Consider the following 19,665-nt stretch of genomic DNA (forward strand, 5'->3'; position numbering starts at 1 on the left):
TGGCAGAACTGGAATTCTAACTCAGGATTGTTATCTTAACTGATGGTAGTTTGAGCTCCGAGCCCATGTGATTAACCAGTTCCCTTAGTAGGTTCTCTGTCGGTGTGTTTATATGTTCTGCTGAATGTTCACATGGTGCCGCTTTTTGATACAATAACTAACAGCTTGATGTACCAGGTGATATTTGTTGTGATTTGTAAGTGATTTTCTTAACAAATAAGGAAATTTGAACTTTTGCCTACGTTACTTTTGGGGCAGAAATAAAGTTCTTTTCTTGTGTTGTATAATAAAATTGACTTTTCAACCTGTTCTAAATTAAGAAGAAAAGAGATGTACCTTTTCGGTGACTAGTATTAAGAAACTGACAGCATCTGGGTTTTTGCCATTGTGAAAGTGTGTTATTACCAGATTGGTATGCTAATGAAGAAATGGTATGGTAATTTTCATCTTCAAGTGTAATATTAAGGATAGAAGTTTCCTTAATATGGTTTCACTTGTGTAAATTATAACCCTATGAATTGGCGCGGGTTTGTTTTCAAAAGAAAACAACCAGTAAAATTGTATATTGTGACATTGCCAAGTTCTTCTGGGATATAACGTGGTTTATTTTTATATAGGGGTTACTATTTGAGTTAGAACAGTAATAGTTGAAGCTTCAGACTACATATGCAATATGAGATCATTGCTGACAGGAACGAGACGGTATCCTCCCCAAAAAAGCCTATTAGGAAGTTGTTTGCATATCGTTATATGTCGGAAAGAGAGGAGTTCCCTGCTTCCTATTTAAAAACGCAGCGACAAGTCTTCGTTTCGGTTTGGTTCTGTGCTTTCTGGAACCTGGCCCCTTTTGACTCTGCTCTTGGGTCTGATTAGCCTGACGGCATTGAGGCCCGAAGTTGCGCGTCCTCTACTCCTGTCATGGTGCCAGCAGTGCGCCCTTTAAAGTGTGTGTGGGACCAGAAACGCCCAACGGTTTTTCAGGGGGGATGAAGCACTGTAAAGAGATCGTGGAGGCCGGAATCTAATAAAATCCTCACCAATCTGGATTAGCTGTAGAGGAGTCAGTAATAATTCTGTCAGTTAAAAAAAATCTGACCCATAGTGCTGTTTTTCACTCCGTCAAAAGATCGGCTCTTCATTCCTTCTTCCGTTAAGCTACCCCGGTAGCTTTGTACTGTCAGGATCCCCTGGCCCCGTGAGACTCAAGAGGGAAGAAGGCAGTTTTCTGGTTTGAGGATAATGCAGTCACCAGTATCCTTTATACTTCTTAATTGTTGACCTTGGGGACCGGCCCCGGGAGAGCACAGCCCCGTGGGCGGTAGCTGCCTCGCTAGAGGTGAGCACGGGGGTTACCGGAGCCCCGGGGAGGGCCGGCCCCCAGCCACTGAGCTGCGCCGGGTCTTTGCGGTTGATTTCAGTTGGCCGTGAGCCGCCCTGGCGGGTGTAATACGCCGTCTTCTTCACAGTCCGCTCTTCCACTCTGTTTCCCCACGTTACTCGGTGCGCTTCTGCAGCTCTGACCGCGCCTGGCTTCCGCCGTGTGGCCGTCCCAGACTTCCCCGTGAGTCTCTTGTTGTTGGACGTGTGAGCTGTTGCCAATTTATTGCCGATTTTAGCGGCACTTGATGAACAACTTTGTAGACGAGTCTTTTGTCTCAGGATAGATTGCTAGAGGCTGTGGTAAACTTTGCCAAACGGCTCTTCAGAAGCCTAAACTCATTGACAGTACACGTTTGTCAACATTTTTGGTGGCTACTTTTTCTGTACCCACTTTTTTTAAAATTTATTTTTGAGAGAGAGAGAGACAGACAGACAGGGTGTGAGCAGGGGAGGGGCAGAGAGAGAGGGCGAGACCCAGCATCCGAAGCAGCTCCAGGCCCCGAGCTGTCAGCCCAGAGCCCGACGCGGGGCTCGAACTCCCGGACCGTGGGATCGTGACCTGAGCCGAAGTCAGATGCCCAACCGACTGAGCCCCCCGCAGGCGGCCCTTCTGTACCCATTTCTTACATTCTGCTCTGCTAGACTTTTGGAAAGAATCCTGTGTTCGTTCTCTTTTTCCTAATTCTGCTCTTCCTATGGAAGTTCTTGTAACGTGTGTACTTTCAGAGATGTGTCTTCAGCTGGCAGTTCGGTAGTTGACGTTTCCGTGGTCCATGGAGACGCGGTGAGGATGCCGGGAATGTTCTGTCATGGGATCAGCCCACCACGACCCTGGATTTTTTTAAATGGTGGTACATCACTGTTAGACTGTGGCTGAAGGGCGTTTCCTTCTTGGAGTACCTGGCGGTGACACATTAGTGCCGTCTTGCTTCTGTGACGTTATTGGTGGAATAAGGTTAAAAGAGGAATAGGGGTCCCTGAGCATAAAACATTTTCACTATGAAATTAATTGGTCTCTGAACTGTTTCGTCTCTCTCTGTTTTAAGGCTTCTGTGTGGTGATACTACATTGGTGTTAAATGATGAGTTAGTTAAATCGATAGCATTGAAGAAAAGGATTTGTATTTTTCTAGAGAAGACTGATTCTGAATCCAGGATACCTGTAGATCAGGGGCATGAGAAGAAAAATAAACTGAGTGCACAAATTCAGTTGCTAGTGTAGACAGTGTTTACTTCAGTAGCATTTGGTTAGGCTCGAACTTCCTTCTTGGGAATCAGGAAAGGGACATAGAACAGGCGTTGGGTGGTCTCAGGTTACTGTACACTGATGCAGCCAGTTCTGAGGTCAGCTTGAAATCCGTGAATCGTGGTATGTGTGGACTGGCCTGTCCTCAGGGACAGTTTGTGCCCTTAGGGAATCGAGCCCCGTTGGGGAGAGAGGAGCAAGAGGGGAGCAGGAGGGATGCCTTCCAGAGGCCCGAGCTGCAAGAGTAGCTTTCCAGCCTGGTGGCTGCCCTCCTCGTCAGTGCGGACTGCTGGGTGATGGGGAATGAGCGCGCGCTGCTCCCTTTCGAGAGCTTTCCGTGACTTGGCCACCTGACTTGTTACTGTATGCATTTTAGCTTAGCTTTTGTGTGCCAGACAGTGAAGACACACAGAGGTCTCAATGAGGGCCTCGGTCTCACAGGGGACACAGAGGAGGACAGCTGCTCCAGTGGACACCAGCCATGTAAGATGTGCCCTTTCTAATGCTCGTAGAAACCTGGACACAAGGAAGGCATTACTCTCCATTTTTCAGCGGGGGTCGGTGACACTGTGTTCGTCACTCGGGAGCAAGGTGGCTAAGATGGGATTCAGACCCAGCATGGGATTTAGTCTCAGGTGTGAGCTCAGATCCTGACCAGTGTCATGCTTGAATGCAAGTCACTTAACCACTCCTTTTTTTTTTTTTTTAAATGTTTATGTATTTTTGAGAAAGAATGCAAGTGGGGAAGGAGCAGAGAGAGAAGGGGACAGAGGATCCGAAACAGATTCTGCACTGCCAGCACAGAGCCTGACACGGGGCTCAAACTCCCGAACCGCGAGATCATGACCTCAGCCATCTGAGCCACCCAGGTGTCCCTTAACCCCTCTTTTCAAACAGAGAGTAGAACTTCTGATAAGGTTGTTTTGTGTATTTTAGGACACACATATTGTAAAGTGCTTTAGCTCAGATATTGGCATATAGTAAGAGTTAATAATAAGATCTTACCCCAAAGTCACTAATAATAATTACTACCAATAATAATTTACAAAGCCATTTTTCTTTGCCCAACAGCACTGTGTCTTTTCTTTCCTTCCATCCTCCTTCTTTCTTTCTTTCTTTCTTTCTTTCTTTCTTTCTTTCTTTCTTTCTTTCTTTCTTTCTTTCTTTTCTTTTCTTTCTTTCTTTTCTTTCTTTCTTTTTCATTCATTCATTCACTCCTTCCTTCCTTCTAAGATTTTTTTTACTTTTAAGTAATAGCGACACTCAGCATGGGGCTTCAACTCACAAACCCCTGAGATCAAGAGTTGCAGGCTCCCCTGGCTGAGTCAGTCAGGTGCCCTGCAGTGGGGCTTTATGCAGACCGTGAATAAGAGTCTGAGCTGAGATCCAGTACACCCCCACTGTTTCGGGAGTATTGAGCAGGGGGGGGACCATTCACCTGGGCTGGGAGAGTTAGAGCAGACTTTCCAAAGGTGGTAATCCTTGGACTGTCTTGAAGGACTAATGGGAGTTAGCTGGTTGGAAAGGATAGTGAGGGACCTGCAATGAGAAGGAAATGGTAAGAGGAAAGACGCGGGCAAGTAAAAATGCTCAGCCAGTTATGTGTCTGGCTCTTAGTTTCGGCACAGGTCATGATCTCTCGTGGTTTGTGGGATTGAGCCCTGTGTTGGGCCCTGGGCTAACAGCCTGGAGCCTGCTCGGGATCCTGTCTCTCTCCCTCTCTCTCTGACCCTCCCTGGTCGTTTGTATGCATGTGCACTCTCTCAAAATAAGTAAACTTAAAAAAAAAAAAAAAGGTTAGAAGGGCTGGCCAGATCGTATAGGGCCTTGAAACTCCATGGTTTATCCTAAAGACAATAAAGAAGCTGTAGGAGGATTTGTTTTCAAAGTAAACTTTTTTTTTTTTTTTTACTGTTTTTTTATTTTTGAGAGGAAGAGCATGAGCAGGGGAGGGACAGAGAGAGAGAGGGAGACCCAGAATCTGAAGCAGGCTCCAGGCTCTGAGCTGTCAGCACAGAGCCCCAAGCAGGGTTTGAACTCAGGAACCGCGAGATCACGACCTGAGCCAAAATCGGGTGCTTAACTGACTGAGCCACCCGGGCGCCCCATAACTTAGTCTCTTTTGATGTTGACTTTAATCACTGGGCTGAGGTAGTATTTGTCAGGTGTCTCCACTGTAAAGTTAATCACTCTCCCACCACCTTCCATAATGTCCTCTTTTGAGGAAGACACGGTGTATATTCCATACTTATGGAATGGAGACTTATGATCTATCTGTGTGGAAGGATTTTACGTTATTTTATTTTTTTTATGTTGTATTTATTTTTGAGAGCGAGAGAACACAAGCGGGAGCTGGGGAGGGACAGAGAGAGGGGAACAGAAGATCAGAAGCGGGCTCTGTGCCGACAGCAGCAAACCCTTTTGAGGGGCTTGAACCCACAGACTGTGAGATCATGACCTGAGCCGATGTCTGGATGCTCAACCAACTGAGCCACCCAGGGGCCCCTCTGTGGAAGGATTTTAAACATCAGAAGTGATTTGATGGGAACTGTGATTCAGAAACATTGCTCTAGCCAGAATGGAGAGTCTGAATTTGAGGGTCTTAGTCTGCAGCCCCGAAGGCAAGGTGAGAAAAGGTGACGACCTCAACTTCCAGCAGTAGCAGTGGGGCAGGAGAGAGTGAGTTGAGAAAATTTGAGGAGGTGTAATTGAGGGACCCAGTGGGCTGGGGAGAGGGTACTGGCAGGAGATGGGGGAGGAGGGGTCTGATAGGACTTGCAGGGACCCAGCTGGGGTTGGTAAGGTCATCAGGGGCACATACTGTCATCATGGTTTGTCAACTGGTGATGTTGATTTTCATCACCTGGCGGAGGTGGGGCTTGTCAGGCTTCTCATCACATGTAGGGGCACTTGAATGAAGTTTGAGTTTTTAAGGGACTTATAATGTTTCTGTGTTTACTGTAGATTTTAATTCCAGAGAGCTGGTGACAAAAGAATTTTGCATTTATTTATCCCAGCTTAAACTTTTAGCATTTAAAAAAGAAGAGCCTGGGGACGCCTGGGTGGCTCAGTCATGATCTTTGGCTCAGGTCATGATCTCACAGTTCGTGAGTTTGAGCCCTGCATCGGGCTCTGTGTTGACAGCTCAGAGCCTGGAGCCTGCTTCGGATTCTCTCTGCCTCTCCCCTGCTCGTGCTCTGTCTCTCAAAAAATAAATCTTAAAAAAAATTTTTTTTAAATAAATAAAACATTAAAAAAAAAGAGCCTGGAGGAGAGAGCCAAGGAAGTATATAATTTGATTGTAGGAAGATACAAGTATTTAGATACCAAAATTGTTTCTGACTTCTTTGTTTTTTAGAGGACAAACTGTTGTCAGTTTTTAAATGTTAAGGTAATTAATAGGATAATACTGTGAGGTGAAAAAAATGTACTTTAGCTTTTGATCTGTCTTTATACTTCTGATAATTTATGGTGTCTCTAAAATCTAGGCAGTATATGTATATAATGGTTAACACAATGGGCCCTGGAATGTCCTCCTTGTGGGTGAGATCTTGGACAAGTTACTTCAACTCTCTATGCCTTAATTTTCTACTATGTAAAATGGGGATAGTGATAGTACCTGCCTCATAGGGTTGTTAAGAAGATTAAATGAGCTAATACATGTAAAAGTGCATAGCACCTGGTACATCATAAGTGAGTATATATGTTAGTTATAGCGGTCGTAGTAATGGGAAACTCGTATCGCTGTACAGATTGCTTTGCATTTCTTTCTGGCTGCCCAAAATGAGAAACCAAAAGTTTGGATCACAAAATGATTTTTGGTTCCTAACCTAAATTTAACACAGGTTAAACCTAAGGATGTATAGTTTCTCGGGATATAGTGAAAGTATGATGGCCAGTTGGTACATTTAAGAATAAGCATTTACCAAATTTTATTTTATTTTTTAAAGTGTTTATTTTGTGAGAGAGAGAGAGCGAACATGTGAGTGAGCAGGGAGAGGGGCGGAGAGAGGGAGAGAGAATCCCAAGCAGGTTCCTCACTGTCCATGCAGAGCCCAAAACGGGGCTCAAACTCATGAATCTCATGAACCATGAGATTATGCCCTGAGTTGAAACCAAGAGTTGGATGCTTAACCAACTGAGCTGCCCAGGCACTCTGAATTTACCAATCAAAAAAATTTTTTAATGTTATTTTTATTTATTTAATAAATAATTAAATGTTTATTTAATTAAATAATTAAAAATTAAATAATTAAAAAAAATTTTTGTAATGTTTATTTTTGAGAGAGAGAGAGAGAATGAGAGAATGAGCAGGGGAGGGGCAGAGAGAGAGAGGAAGACACAGAATGCAAAGCGGGCTCCAGGCTCTGAGCTGTCAGCACAGAGTCTGATGTGGGGCTCGAACCCATGAACCGTGAGATCATGACCTGAGCCAAAGTCAGATGCTCAAGCAACTGAGCCACCCAGGCACCCCTTGTATTCCTTTATTATTTTATTGATTCCTACTGATGAATAATAATCTATCCTATTCTGGGTTTGTTCATTTTTGTTTGTTTGTTTATTTATTTGTAGTCTCTATACCCAACATGGGGTTCAAACCCCAAGGATCAAGAGTCACATGCTCCTTGGGCTGAGCCAGCCGGGTGCCCCTAGAGCATTGCCTTTTTAACAGTTGCTCCTATTACCAAGAGGATAATGCATATATTGTGTCCTACAAAAACAGTCCTTTTGCCTTAATTCACAGATTTGGGCAGAATATTGTTTATAATGTTTTTATCCTTAATTTCTAATGGGTTTAGAATTATATCCACTTTTGTGATTGCTAAAATTATTTGTACCTTCTCTAATTCTGCTGATATTAGTCTATTATATCTGCTTTTTCTAGATAACCAGCCTTGGTTTTTGTTAATCCTCTCTTGATAGCCTGGTTTTCTATTTCATTAATTTCTGCTCTCTGCTGTCTTCCTTTCCTTGGATTTATTTTATTGTTCTTTTCATGTTCTTAAGTTGGATGCTTAGCAAAGTAATTCTTAGCCTCTATAATTTATTATAAGCATTTCACGCTGTAAACTTTTTTGGTAAGTTAACCTCTTCCATTGGTTCCCATAAGTTTATAGTGTCTGTTATTCAGTTTTAAGTCACTTTAATTTTTTTTGTCAAGATTTCTTCCTTGACCCAGGATTATGTTAAGAGTATTTTATCTTTTCTGAATATATGGTTTTTGGTTTATCTTTTAATACGGACTTTTTTAAATTTAATTTTTTAGTTTTAAAAATTTACATCCAAATTAGCATATAGTGAAACAATGATTTCAGGAGTAGATTCCTTACTTCCCCTTACCCACTTAGCCCCTCCCCCCTCCCACAACTCCTCCTGTAACCCTCAGTTTGTTCTCCATATTTATGAGTCTTTTCTGTTTTGTTCTTCTCCCTGTTGTTATATTATTTTTGTTTCCCTTCCCTTATGTTCAGCTGTTTTGTCTCTTAAAGTCCTCATGAGTGAAGTCCTATGATTTTTGTCTTTCTCTGACTAATTTCACTTAGCATAATACCCTCTAGTTCCATCCACATAGTTGCAGATGGCAAGATTTCATTCTTTTTGATTGCCGAGTAATACTCCATGGTGTGTGTGTATGTATGTACGTATATATATATATGTATGTGTGTGTGTGTATACACACACACACACACACACACACACACACACACACACACACCACATCTTCTTTATCCATTTATCCATAGGTGGACATTTGGGCTCTTTCCAGACTTTGGCTATTGTCGATAGGGCTGCTATAAACATGGGGTGCATGTGCCCCTTCGAAACAGCACACCTGTATCCCTTGGATAAATGCCTAGTAGTGCAATTGCTGGGTCGTAGGGTAGTTCTATTTTTAGTTTTTTGAGGAACCTCCATGCTGTTTTCCAGAGTGGCTGCACCAGCTTGCATTCCCATAATTATTGACTTTTAATTGCATTGTGGTTTACACAGTGTAGTCTATATTCTACCTATTCTTTGAAATGTGTTTAGAGTAGCTTTATGGCCTTGTACATGGTCATTTTTGTAAAATTTGCTTGAGAAGACTTTATTTAATTTTTAGATGCAGCTTCAAAGTATGTCCAATAAATAAAAATTGTTCACTTGTTTAGGTCTTAGGTATCTTTTAATTTTTGTTTGGACTGTCAACAGATGTATTAATCTCCCAGTATGATGATGTATTTGTCAACTTCCCATTTGTCCATCAATTTTTACCATGTTTATTTTGATGCTTCTTCATTAGGACCATATAAAATTACAATTGTGTCATTTAACTTTCCTTTGTCCTACTCTTAAGTTTTATTTTGTTAAGGTGTCTTTCATTTTTCTTTTTTGTACTGGTTTAGAAGTTTATATACACTAACTTTTAGTAATTATTCTTGAAGTTTTACTGTACGCACTTAATTTAACATCTAAAGTTGGGGTGCCTGGGTGGCTCAGTCACTTAAACGTCCGACTCTCGATTTTGGCTCGGGTCACAGTCTTTTTTTTTTTTTTTTTTTCCAATTTTTAAAAATGTTTATTTATTTGAGAGAGAGAGAAAGAGCGTGAGCATGGGAGAGGCAGAGAGAGAAGGTGGCTCCAGGCTCTGAGTGGTCAGCACAGAGCCTGATGCAGGGCCCAAACTTACGAACCACGAGATCATGATCTGAACTGAAGTCAGATGCTTAACCGACTGAGCCACCCAGGTGCCCCTCAGGTCACAGTCTTAACGGGGTTCATTAGCGTGGAGCCAGTTTGGGATTCTCCCTCTCCCTTTGCCCCTCTCCTGCTTACACACACTCTCTTTCTCTCTCAAAATGAATAAAGTTAAAAATCTAAAGTTAATCTTTCATCTTTAGAATGGCTCAGCTTTGATTCACTACCCCTCAGTTATGTGGTGTTAATCTCCAGAATTATAGTTCTGTTCTTTTGCAAAACCCCCTAAATTGGACATTATTTTTATTTTTTATAGGCATTGTTTACAAAAGTCTTGTTTACTTACCATTTCTTCTTTGAATATCAACCTTCCTTTCAGGATTTTTTTTTTCCCCTGAGCAAAAGGTAAAAATGTCCCAAAGTTGTTGTGTATGTGAGAACATTTGTAGTTTGCCCATATTTCTGAGAGTTTTGCAAGATATGTTCTTAAGATTGCCTCTTAGCACTTGAAAGATATTCCACTCTATCTGGCTTTTGGTGTTTTGGGGAATTTACTGTCAGTCTGTCATTTTATTTGTAGGTGATCTTTTTCTCTCACACTTTTAAAATTCATATCAACCTTTACTAAAGATTTTTTTTTTTTTTTTAGGTATAATTGACACACAATGAAATGCATAGATCTTAAGTGTTAAGTGAGATTTGACTGTTGTATGTTCCTACGTATCTAACACGTCAGACAAAGGGAAGAACATTTCCATTGGCACACCTAGTTCTCCTGGACCCTTTGCCAGTTACCACCCTTCTCTACCATCTACTCTCATTTCTGCCACCGCGTAACGGATTTTCTCTTCATATTAATATGGATTTCATATGAATACACTTACACAGCATACATTCTTTAGTGTCTGGGTTATTTTTGTTTTATTTTGTTTTGTATTTTTTTTTGCTCTTCATTTTGTTTCTAATTCATGTGGTTGCTTGTATCAGCAGTTTGTCCCTTTTTATTTCTGTGTGTAGCATTCCTTTGTGTGATTGTGCCTCTATTCGGCACCTGTTGATGGACACCTGCGTTGTTGCTAGTTTTGGGCTGTGATGAAATAACATTCTTTTTGTGGGTAAATATTTCTCTTGAGTAAATATGTAGGAATTGAATTGCTAGCTAATAAGGTAGTTTAAAGCCCAATTTTATAAGAAATTGTTTGAGAAAATTTTTAAAATTTCCCTTTTTGTCTCTGGAATACTTTAATTTTACCATAATGGGACTCAGGTCTGGTTTTCTTCTTATTCATCCTGCTCGGTAGACATGCTTCCTATGTCTGTGGATTCGTGTCTTTCATCATATCTATAACATTATTAGGTTTTATTGCTTCAAATATTACCCCCTGATATCTGTTCCTTTTTGGGGGACCTTGATTAGACATAGGCTAATCTTTTTCCATCCTCCGTAACTCTTAACCTGTCTTTCATACTTATGTTTTTATCTCTGTGTTGTATTAGGAATAATATTTTAGATTTTATAGCTCTTCAACTTCATCTTCCCTGCTACTTTATTAGTTCATTGAGTTTTTTGTTTGGATGATTTTTCTTTTTTTAAAGTACTAGCTGGTTCTTTTTAAAATCTTGTAATTTTTTTAATGCTTTTTTATTTTTTAAGTTTATTCATTTATTTTGAGAGAGACAGAGACAGCATGAGTGGGGGAGGGGCAGAGAGAGAAGGGCAGAGAGGATTCCACGTAGGCTCCCCGCTGCCGGCGCAGAGCTGGATGTGGGGGCTCGAACTCATGAAAACTTGAGGTCGTGACCTGAGCCAAAAGCAAGTATCAGACGCTTAACCAGCTGAGCCACCCAGGTGCCCCTTTTGATGGTGTTTTGTTGCTTACTCATTCCAACTTCTGTTTCCTTAAACATTTCATATGTATTTATAATTCTGTATTTGTTAATTACAGTATCTACAAACTCTCACTAATAGTACTTTTTTTTTTTTTTTGAGTATTTGTCATCTTTGAATGTGAGATCATCTTGGTTGATCTTATTGTGGCAATCTGAGAGCTTAATCCTCCAGGAAAGTTAGCTTTCCTTCCACTTCTGCTAGGCCAAGGAGTGTAAAAAGGGGATAATCTTGGTTTATAGTTATAGGGGTTTTGTTTTGTTTTGTTTTTTGTTAGAGAGAGCACATGTGCAAGCAGGAAGGGGCAGAGTGAGAGAGAAACCCAAGCAGGCTTCATGCTCAGTGTGGAGCCTGATGTGGGGCTCGATCTCAGGACAGTGAGATCATGACCTGAGCCAGAATCAAGAGTTGGACACTTAACTGACTGAGCCACCCAGGCGCTCCTAGTTACAGGTTTTTAAAGTTGTTTCTTTATTGCCCACTTATTTTTTAACTGAAACTGAGTGTGATACTGCTTTCTTTACTTTATTTCCATGATAACGGATGTCCCTGTTGAGTCCAGAGTTCTTGAATTCTGAAGATACATTTAGTTTAGTTTTTGTAACTAATCTGTGTAGGTTTTCCCATTTTTAGGAAAAGAGAAACATAAGAGCTAAAAGTGTCATTAAGAAATGATTCTTCACAGAATTTACATGAATTTCCTTAATGTTTTTCTTTAAAAGAAAATGTTTTACTGCAGACGCAGTACTGGGATGCATTTTTATGATAAAAAATCCAAACAGTAAGGAAATATATGGAGCCAAACACAAATCCCATTTTTCCTCCCATTCCAGTGCCTCACCTCTTCCCTTGAGTTAGCCACTCTTTAAATTTGCACGGTGGTTTGTTGTACCTACAGTTTGTATTTTTACTTTTTAATTCATTTATTGGCAAAGAAATACATATGCTAAAAGCAACTAAACAAGAATTCTCACTTGTTTTTTTTATAATAGCTTTATTGAGATCTAATTCACAAAAAAGATGTACATGCAGTTCACTTATACAATTCAGTGGTTTTCAGTATTTTCACAGAATTGTGCAACATCACTGCAGTCCATTTTATTTAAAAAAATTTTTTTTTCCAACGTTTTTTATTTATTTTTGGGACAGAGAGAGACAGAGCATGAACGGGGGAGGGGCAGAGAGAGAGGGAGACACAGAGTCAGAAGCAGGCTCCAGGCTCTGAGCCGTCAGCCCAGAGCCTGACGCAGGGCTCGAACTCACAGACTGCGAGATCGTGACCTGGCTGAAGTCGGACGCTTAACCGACTGCGCCACCCAGGCGCCCCTCACTGCAGTCCATTTTAGACCATTCTCATCCCACAAAGAAACCCCGTCATTCCCCATTTCTCCCAAGTATCGTACACCTTCTGGCAGTCATTGATCTGTAGAGTTGCCTATTCGGGACATTTCGTAGGAGTGGGATTATACAGTATGTGGGGTTTTTGTGACTAGCTGCTCTCACCTAGCATAATGTTTTCAGGTTTCCTCCATACTGAGCATGGATTAGTACTACATTCTTTTTTATGGCAGCATAATATTCCATCATATAGATATACTATGCAGTTGACCCTTGAACAGCATGGGTTTGAACTGCACACACCCACTTATATGAGGATTTTTTTTTTTTTACAGTACTGTAAATATTTCTCCTTAGGATTTTCTTATTGATAATTTCTTTCTCTAGCTTACATACATTATTGTCAGAATATAGTGTGTGTGTGTGTGTGTGTGTGTATTACACACAACATACAAACCATGTGTTAACTGTTTAGATTATCAGTAAGACTTCCAGTCAATAGGGGGCTACAAGTAGTTAGGTTTGGAGGGAGTCAAAAGTTATACCCAAATTTTTGCGTGGGAGATTAGCACCCCTAACCCCCCTTGTTTTTCAAGAGTCAAATATGTGCCCATTCATTGGTTGATGGACATTTGGATCATTATCACCTTTTGGCTGTTGTGAACAATGGTGCTGTGAACATTGGTATATGAGTTTTGTTTTGTTTTGTTTTGTTTCGTTTTGTTTTGTTTGAGACAGAGAGAGACAGAGCATGAACAGGGGAGGGACAGAGAGAGGGGGAGACACAGAATCTGAAGTGGGCTCCAGGCTCTGAGCTGTCAGCACAGAGCCCAACGCGGGGCTCAAACTCACGGAGTGTGAGATCATGACCTGAGCTGAAGTCGGATGCTCAACTGACTGAGCCACCTAGGCGCCCCATTATATGAGTTTTCATGTGGGTATATGTTTTCATTTCTCTGGGTTGTATACCTAGGAATGGAATTGCTAGGTTATATGCTAACTGTATTTAACCCTTAGAAGCACTGCTAGACTGTCTCTCAAAGTGGCTGTACCATGCAGTTTTATATTCCCATCATTCTAGACAAATAATCCATTTTACAAATGGGTGAAAGACTTGGATGGATATTTCTCCAAGGATTATAGATACGTGACCAATAAGCATATCAAGCATACTCCATATCATTAGTCATCAGAGAAATGCAGATCAAAACTACAATGAGACCCTACTTCATACTCCCTGGCTAGAATCAGAAAGTCAAATAATAACAAGTGTTAGAGAAGATGAGCAGGAATTGGAACCCTAGTACTCCTGGGAGAATGTAAAATATAAATGTAAATTGATGCTCTGGTCTCAAGCAGTTAACAAATGCAGTAAGCCTTAGGGAATGAGAACTAATTCAGTTTCGGGGCAGAACAGAAAATATGCCAAGAGTATTTTCCCCTTAGTGCGGGACAAGATGATTTCCAGTTGGAACATCAGCACTGTGTTAGGTAACATCATGTCACACAGTGAAGACTTTTTAAAAAGCCATTTCACAAAATGTTGCACAATTTTCGACATAAAAACTCAGAAAATATTTGCCTCCCGACCACCCAGATTTGCGGAAAGCAATGAAGCATTACATATAACTAGCCAAAGCAAGATCACACTCTTAGAGTGGCCGTTACCTGATTTTTAAATATTTTTATCATGCAGATTTTATACTTTAAATGTATATACCCCTCATAACATGTAGCGTCGTGTTTATATTTTTAATATTTACATTGTGGTATTATATATTTAACTTTTTATAATCACTTTTTATAATCAAAATTATTGATATCTGTATATCTGATGAATTTTATATTCTGTATTTAGTTCCTTTGACTGCATCTAACTATGACTTAGCCAATTCCTGTTGATAGACCTTTAAAATTTTCCTATATTTCAGAACCATAATCAAGCCTGTGGTGACAGTCCATATCAGAGTTCTCCAGAGAACCAAACCAGTAGGGGTATGTGTGTGTATGTGTAAGAAATCTTCACCAAAGTTTATGGACATAATGAAGCAACATGCTGATGCTTTCTATTCTTAATTCTTTGAAAACAAATCCTGATTAGGACCCAATAGGTTAACTTCAATAGGTCTGACCTGCAGTTTTGAAAAAATTGTTACTATATATATTATACCTAGATATGGATTGCTGTGTTGCAGGGTATCCACACTTCTATTTTATCACACACTGCCAGTTTTCTCTCTAAAGGGGTTGTACAAATGGACATTTTCACTACTAGTGTGAATTCTCTTTTTTCTTCCCCTTCACGGGCATTTGTAATTTCAGTTACCTTCTACTTTCAGTCAGGTCTGGGCTTATTATTTTTTCTGTTTTAGGGAGAGTGTGTGAGTGGAGGTTGGGGGTGGGGGAGAGAGAGAATGAATGAATGAATGAATGAATGAATGAATGAGTGAATATATGTATATATATCTTAAGCAGGCTCCATGCCCATTGTGGAGCCCAACACAGGACTCAAGCCCACAACCCTGAGAGCATGACCTGAGCCAGAATCAAGAGTCAGACCCTTAACTGATTGAGCCACCCACATGTCCAAGTCTGGCTTTATTTTGTAAGGTTTGTAAAACTTGGCAATCAACTTTAAACAAAGAGAGCAGCTTCAGAGTTAGCAGTTAGCACCCTTAGCAGACATCAGTATCTATCCAGAAATTAATGACATTGCTTTGTTTTCATCATATTTATTTCTTTAGTTTACACTCAGCAAAATGGATTAGTTTTTGGTGTACATATTTGTGAGTGTTAAGACGAGCATAGTTTCACATCACCACCACCATAATTGGGATACAAAACAGTTTAATCTCTTGAGAAAATTACCTTGGACAGTTCTTAGCCTTCCTCGTACTTCTAACCCCTGGAACAATGATCTTTTTCCATAGTTTTGCCTTTCCAGAATGTTATATAAATGGAATCATATTATATGTAACCTTTGGAGACCTGATTCTTTCACTGAATATGATGAATTGGAGATAAGGCCATATATCAGTAGTGTATTTTTTATTGCTGTTCAGTATTCCACGTGTGGATGCTCCACAGTTTATCCATTTACTTTTTGAAGGACATTTGGGTCCCCTCCCCCACCTTGCTAGTTTTTACCAGTTGTGAATAAAGCTGCTGTAAATACCGTATACAAGTTTTATTGTGAACATACGTCAGTTCTGTAGGGTATGTACCTAAGAATGTGATTGATTGTTGGGTCAGTAATTTTTTAAATATCATTGCATCTTTATAAAAACTGCAAAACTTTTCCTGACTGGCTTTGTCATTTTATTTTACATTTACACTAGCACTGTATGAGAGTTTCAGATATTCCATTCTAGTCAGTGCTTGGTATTGTCCATTTCTTTTATTTTAGATATTCTAATAGAGTATGTGTTAATTTCTCATTGTGGCTTTAATTTGCATTTTCCTAATGGCTAATGATCTCGAGCATTTTTTCATGTGCTTACATACCATCTGTATATTTTCCACTGGTGAAGTAGTTGTTCAGATTTTTTGCCCATTGTTTAGAAAGTGGGTTATTTTCTCACTGCATTTTTGAAGTTCTTTATACATTTTGGATACAAGTTCTTTGTCAGATATGTGATTTGTAAATGTTTTCTCACAGTCTACAGTGTCTCTTACAGTTTCTTTTGTAGAGCAGAAGTTTCAAGGTTTTGATTAAGCTCAATTTACCATTTTTTAAACTTTTATAGATTGCACTTATGGTGTCATATCTAAGACCTCTTTTCCTGAACCAAGTTCATGAAGATTTTCTCATTTTTTTTTCCTAAAAAATTTATCATGTTAGGTTTTACTTTTATATATGAGATCCATTTTGAATAAAATTCTTCTAAGGTGTGAGGAATAGGTTGAGGTTCACTTTTTTTTTTCTTCTAATGTTTGTTTATTTTGAGGGAGAGAGAGACAGTACAAGCAGGGGAGGTGCAGAGAGAGGGCAAGAGAGAATCCTAAGCAGGCTCTGCGCTGTCAGCACAGAGCTCTATGCGGGGCTCCATCTCAGGAACCATGAGATCATGACCTCAGCCAAAAGTTGGACACTTAACCAACCAACTGAGCCACCCAGACATCCCCAGATTCACTTTTTTTTTTTTTTTGCATATGGAGATCCAGTTGTGAAAAATCCTCTTTGTTGAAAGGGTATTGAATTGAATCCTTTCTCCATCGAACTGCTTTTTTGCACCTCTGTTACAAATCAATTGACCATATTTATATGAGTCTATTTCTGGTCTGCCTTCTGTTCATTGATCTGTGTACCTGTGTTTTGCCAATACCACACTGTCTTGATTACTATTCCTTTATACATTAAGACTTAATAGCGAGTGGTGTGAATCTTCCAACTTTGACTTGGTTGTTCTGGCCTCATTTGACTTCCCTTTTTAATCTGTCCTTTTGTTTTATATTAATATGGACTCACAGGTTGTTATTTTATTGCTGTCATTTATTTATTTTTGCTTACATTGTTTTTAGATTTGGCCAGGGAGAAGGCAGATCTCATCATTCTTTGAACACTTTTTTACCTCCTGGCATAACAAGATATTTCATGGTCCTCTTGTAGATTTCCTGTCATAGTCCTGGAATCAACCATTTCTCCAAGGAGACCTGGTTTCTTTTATTGGAGAATGGTGTTTAGAATCGAGATCTGGGAGCTAGGTGTGCTCATGTCCTCATTATTGCTGGACTGTCATTGCATCAATGCTCTCTCAGGGGACATTGAAAACTGTGAGCTTGTACTATTACACATCAAACCTGTCCAGCACTACAGAATTCTGTCTAGCCCTTCCTTTAACTCTTTCACTCAGCATAATTGAGATTCATTTATGTATATTTAAATAGTTCTTTTTTTTTAAAAGAAAAATTGCTGAGAAAAATTATTCCATTGAGTGGCTATACCACAATTTTAGTTATGAAATTACCAGATCCCCTCCCCCCCAAAGTGATGGCACCATTTTACATTCTGACCAACAGTACATGAAAGTTCTAGTTTCTCCACATTATTGCCAAACCTTTGTATCGTTAGTCTTTTTAATTTTCTACTTTTTATAGGTATGTTTTGGTATCTTGAATCGTTTTAATTAGCCTTTCTTCGTTACCAACAATAGCCAAACTATGGAAAAAGCCCAGATGTCCATCCACTGATGAATGGATAAAGAAGGTGGTGTGTGTGTGTGTGTGTGTGTGTGTGTGTGTGTGTGTGTGTGTGTGTAATGGAATATTGCTCAGCCATCAAAAATAATGAAGTCTTGCCATTTGCAATGATGTGGGTGGAGCTAGACTGTACTATGCTAATAAGCAAAATAAATCAGAGAAATAACCGTATGATTTCACTCACCTGGAATTTAAGAAACAAAGCAGATGAACATATGAGAAGGGGAAAAGAAAAAAGAGAGAGCTAAATAAACCATAAGAGACTCTTAGAGAACAAACTGAGGATTGATGGAGGGACGTGGGTGGGGGATGGGTTAGTTAGATGGGTGATGGGTATTAAGGAGGGCACCTGTTATGAGCACTGGGGGTTGTATGTAAGTGATGAATCACTGAATTCTACTCCTGAAATCAATATTGCCCTGTATGTTAATTAACAAATTCAAATAAAATTTTGAAAAAAAAAATAATTTGCCTTTCTCTAATGACTACTGATTTTTAATAGCTTTACATTCCATGTGCTTATTTGCTATCCTTATACTTTCTTTGGAGGCATGTTTATTCAAATCTTTTGCCCATTTTTTTTTAAATATATGAAATTTATTGTCAAATTGGTTTCCATACAATGCTCAGTGCTCATCCAAAAATGCCCTCTTCCGTACCCATCACCCACCCTTCCCTCCCTCCCACCCCCATCAGCCCTCAGTTTGTTCTCATTTTTTAAGAGTCTCTTATGCTTTGGCTCTCTCCCACTCTAACCTCTCTTTTTTTTTTTTTCCCCCCTTCCCCTCCCCCATGGGTTCCTGTTAAGTTTCTCAGGATCCACATAAGAGTGAAAGCATATGGTATTTGTCTTTCTCTGTATTATTTTGCCCATTTTTTAACAATATGATTATTTCTTTGTGTTGAGTTCCGAGGGTTCTTTATAGATTCTGGATACAAGGCCTTATCAGATATGTGATTTGTAATTATTTCCTCAGTCTTTGGCTTGGCTTTTTTTTCCTTAAATGGGTCATTTGACGAGTAGAAGTTCTTACTTTGGATAAAGTCCAATTTATGAATCTTTTTCTTTATGGATTGTGCTTTTGGCGTTGTATCTAAGAACTTTTTCAACCTAAGTTCAAAAGATTTTTTCATGTTTTCTTCTAGTAGTTTTATAACTTCTGGCTTCACGTTTAGTTCTGTCATCAGTTTTCAGTTAATTTTTGTATATTTGTATATGTAAGGTATGGATCCATTTGATTTTTTTTAAATGTTTATTTTGAGAGAGAGAGAGAAAGAAAAGGGGAGGAGAAGAGAGAGAGAGAGGGAAAGAACCCCAAGCGGGCTCTGCGCTGTCAACGCAGAGCCCGACAAAGATCCCACCAACTGTGAGATCATGACCTGAGCTAAAATCAGGAGTCGGATGGATGCTTGACCAACTGAGCCACCCAGGCGCCCCTGTTTTGTTTTGTTTTGTTTTTAATATGAATATCCACTTGTTCCAGCATCGTTTGTTGAACAGATTCTTTTTCTCCATTGAATTTTGCCTTTGCACGTTTGTGGAAGGAAAATTAGTTGGTCCTATATGTGCGGTTCTGTTTTTGGACTCCTGTTATGTTAATTTATTTCCCTGTGTGCCAGGACCACACACCGTCTTAATTACTGAATCTTTATAATTAGTTTGATTCAGGTGGATTTTCCAGTTTGTTCCTTTTTTTTTTTTTAATGTTTGTTTATATTTTGAGAGAGAGAGAGAAGGATAGCACAAGTGGGGAAGGGGCAGAGAGGGAGGGAGACACAGAATCCGAAGCAGGCTCCAGGCCCTGAGCTGTCAGCACAGAGCCTGATGTGGCTCAAACTCACAAACCGTGAGATTGTGACCTGAGCTGAAGTCAAGAGCCAGACACTTAACTGATTGAGCCACCCAAGTACCCCTGAAAGAGATATTCTTTAATTTTGAT

The 19,665-nt window shown here is 39.9% G+C and overlaps 1 protein-coding gene across 3 annotated transcripts in view; it reads left to right on the forward strand.

Annotated features, from left to right (window-relative positions):
* The window catches only part of RCOR1 (REST corepressor 1), a 127,205-nt gene that overhangs the window by 57,290 nt on the left and 50,250 nt on the right, over nt 1-19,665 (forward strand). Inside the window, exon 3 of one of the 3 annotated variants that reach the window (XM_027066684.2) lies at nt 14,458-14,521. The exons of the other annotated variants lie outside the window; for them this stretch is intronic. Coding sequence (XP_026922485.1) covers nt 14,458-14,521 — 64 coding nt within the window. The remainder of the gene's footprint in view (nt 1-14,457; nt 14,522-19,665) is intronic. 3 annotated transcript variants of the gene reach the window in all.

Source organism: Acinonyx jubatus, chromosome B3, assembly GCF_027475565.1.
Source record: "Acinonyx jubatus isolate Ajub_Pintada_27869175 chromosome B3, VMU_Ajub_asm_v1.0, whole genome shotgun sequence".
Taxonomy (NCBI): Eukaryota; Metazoa; Chordata; class Mammalia; order Carnivora; family Felidae; genus Acinonyx; species Acinonyx jubatus.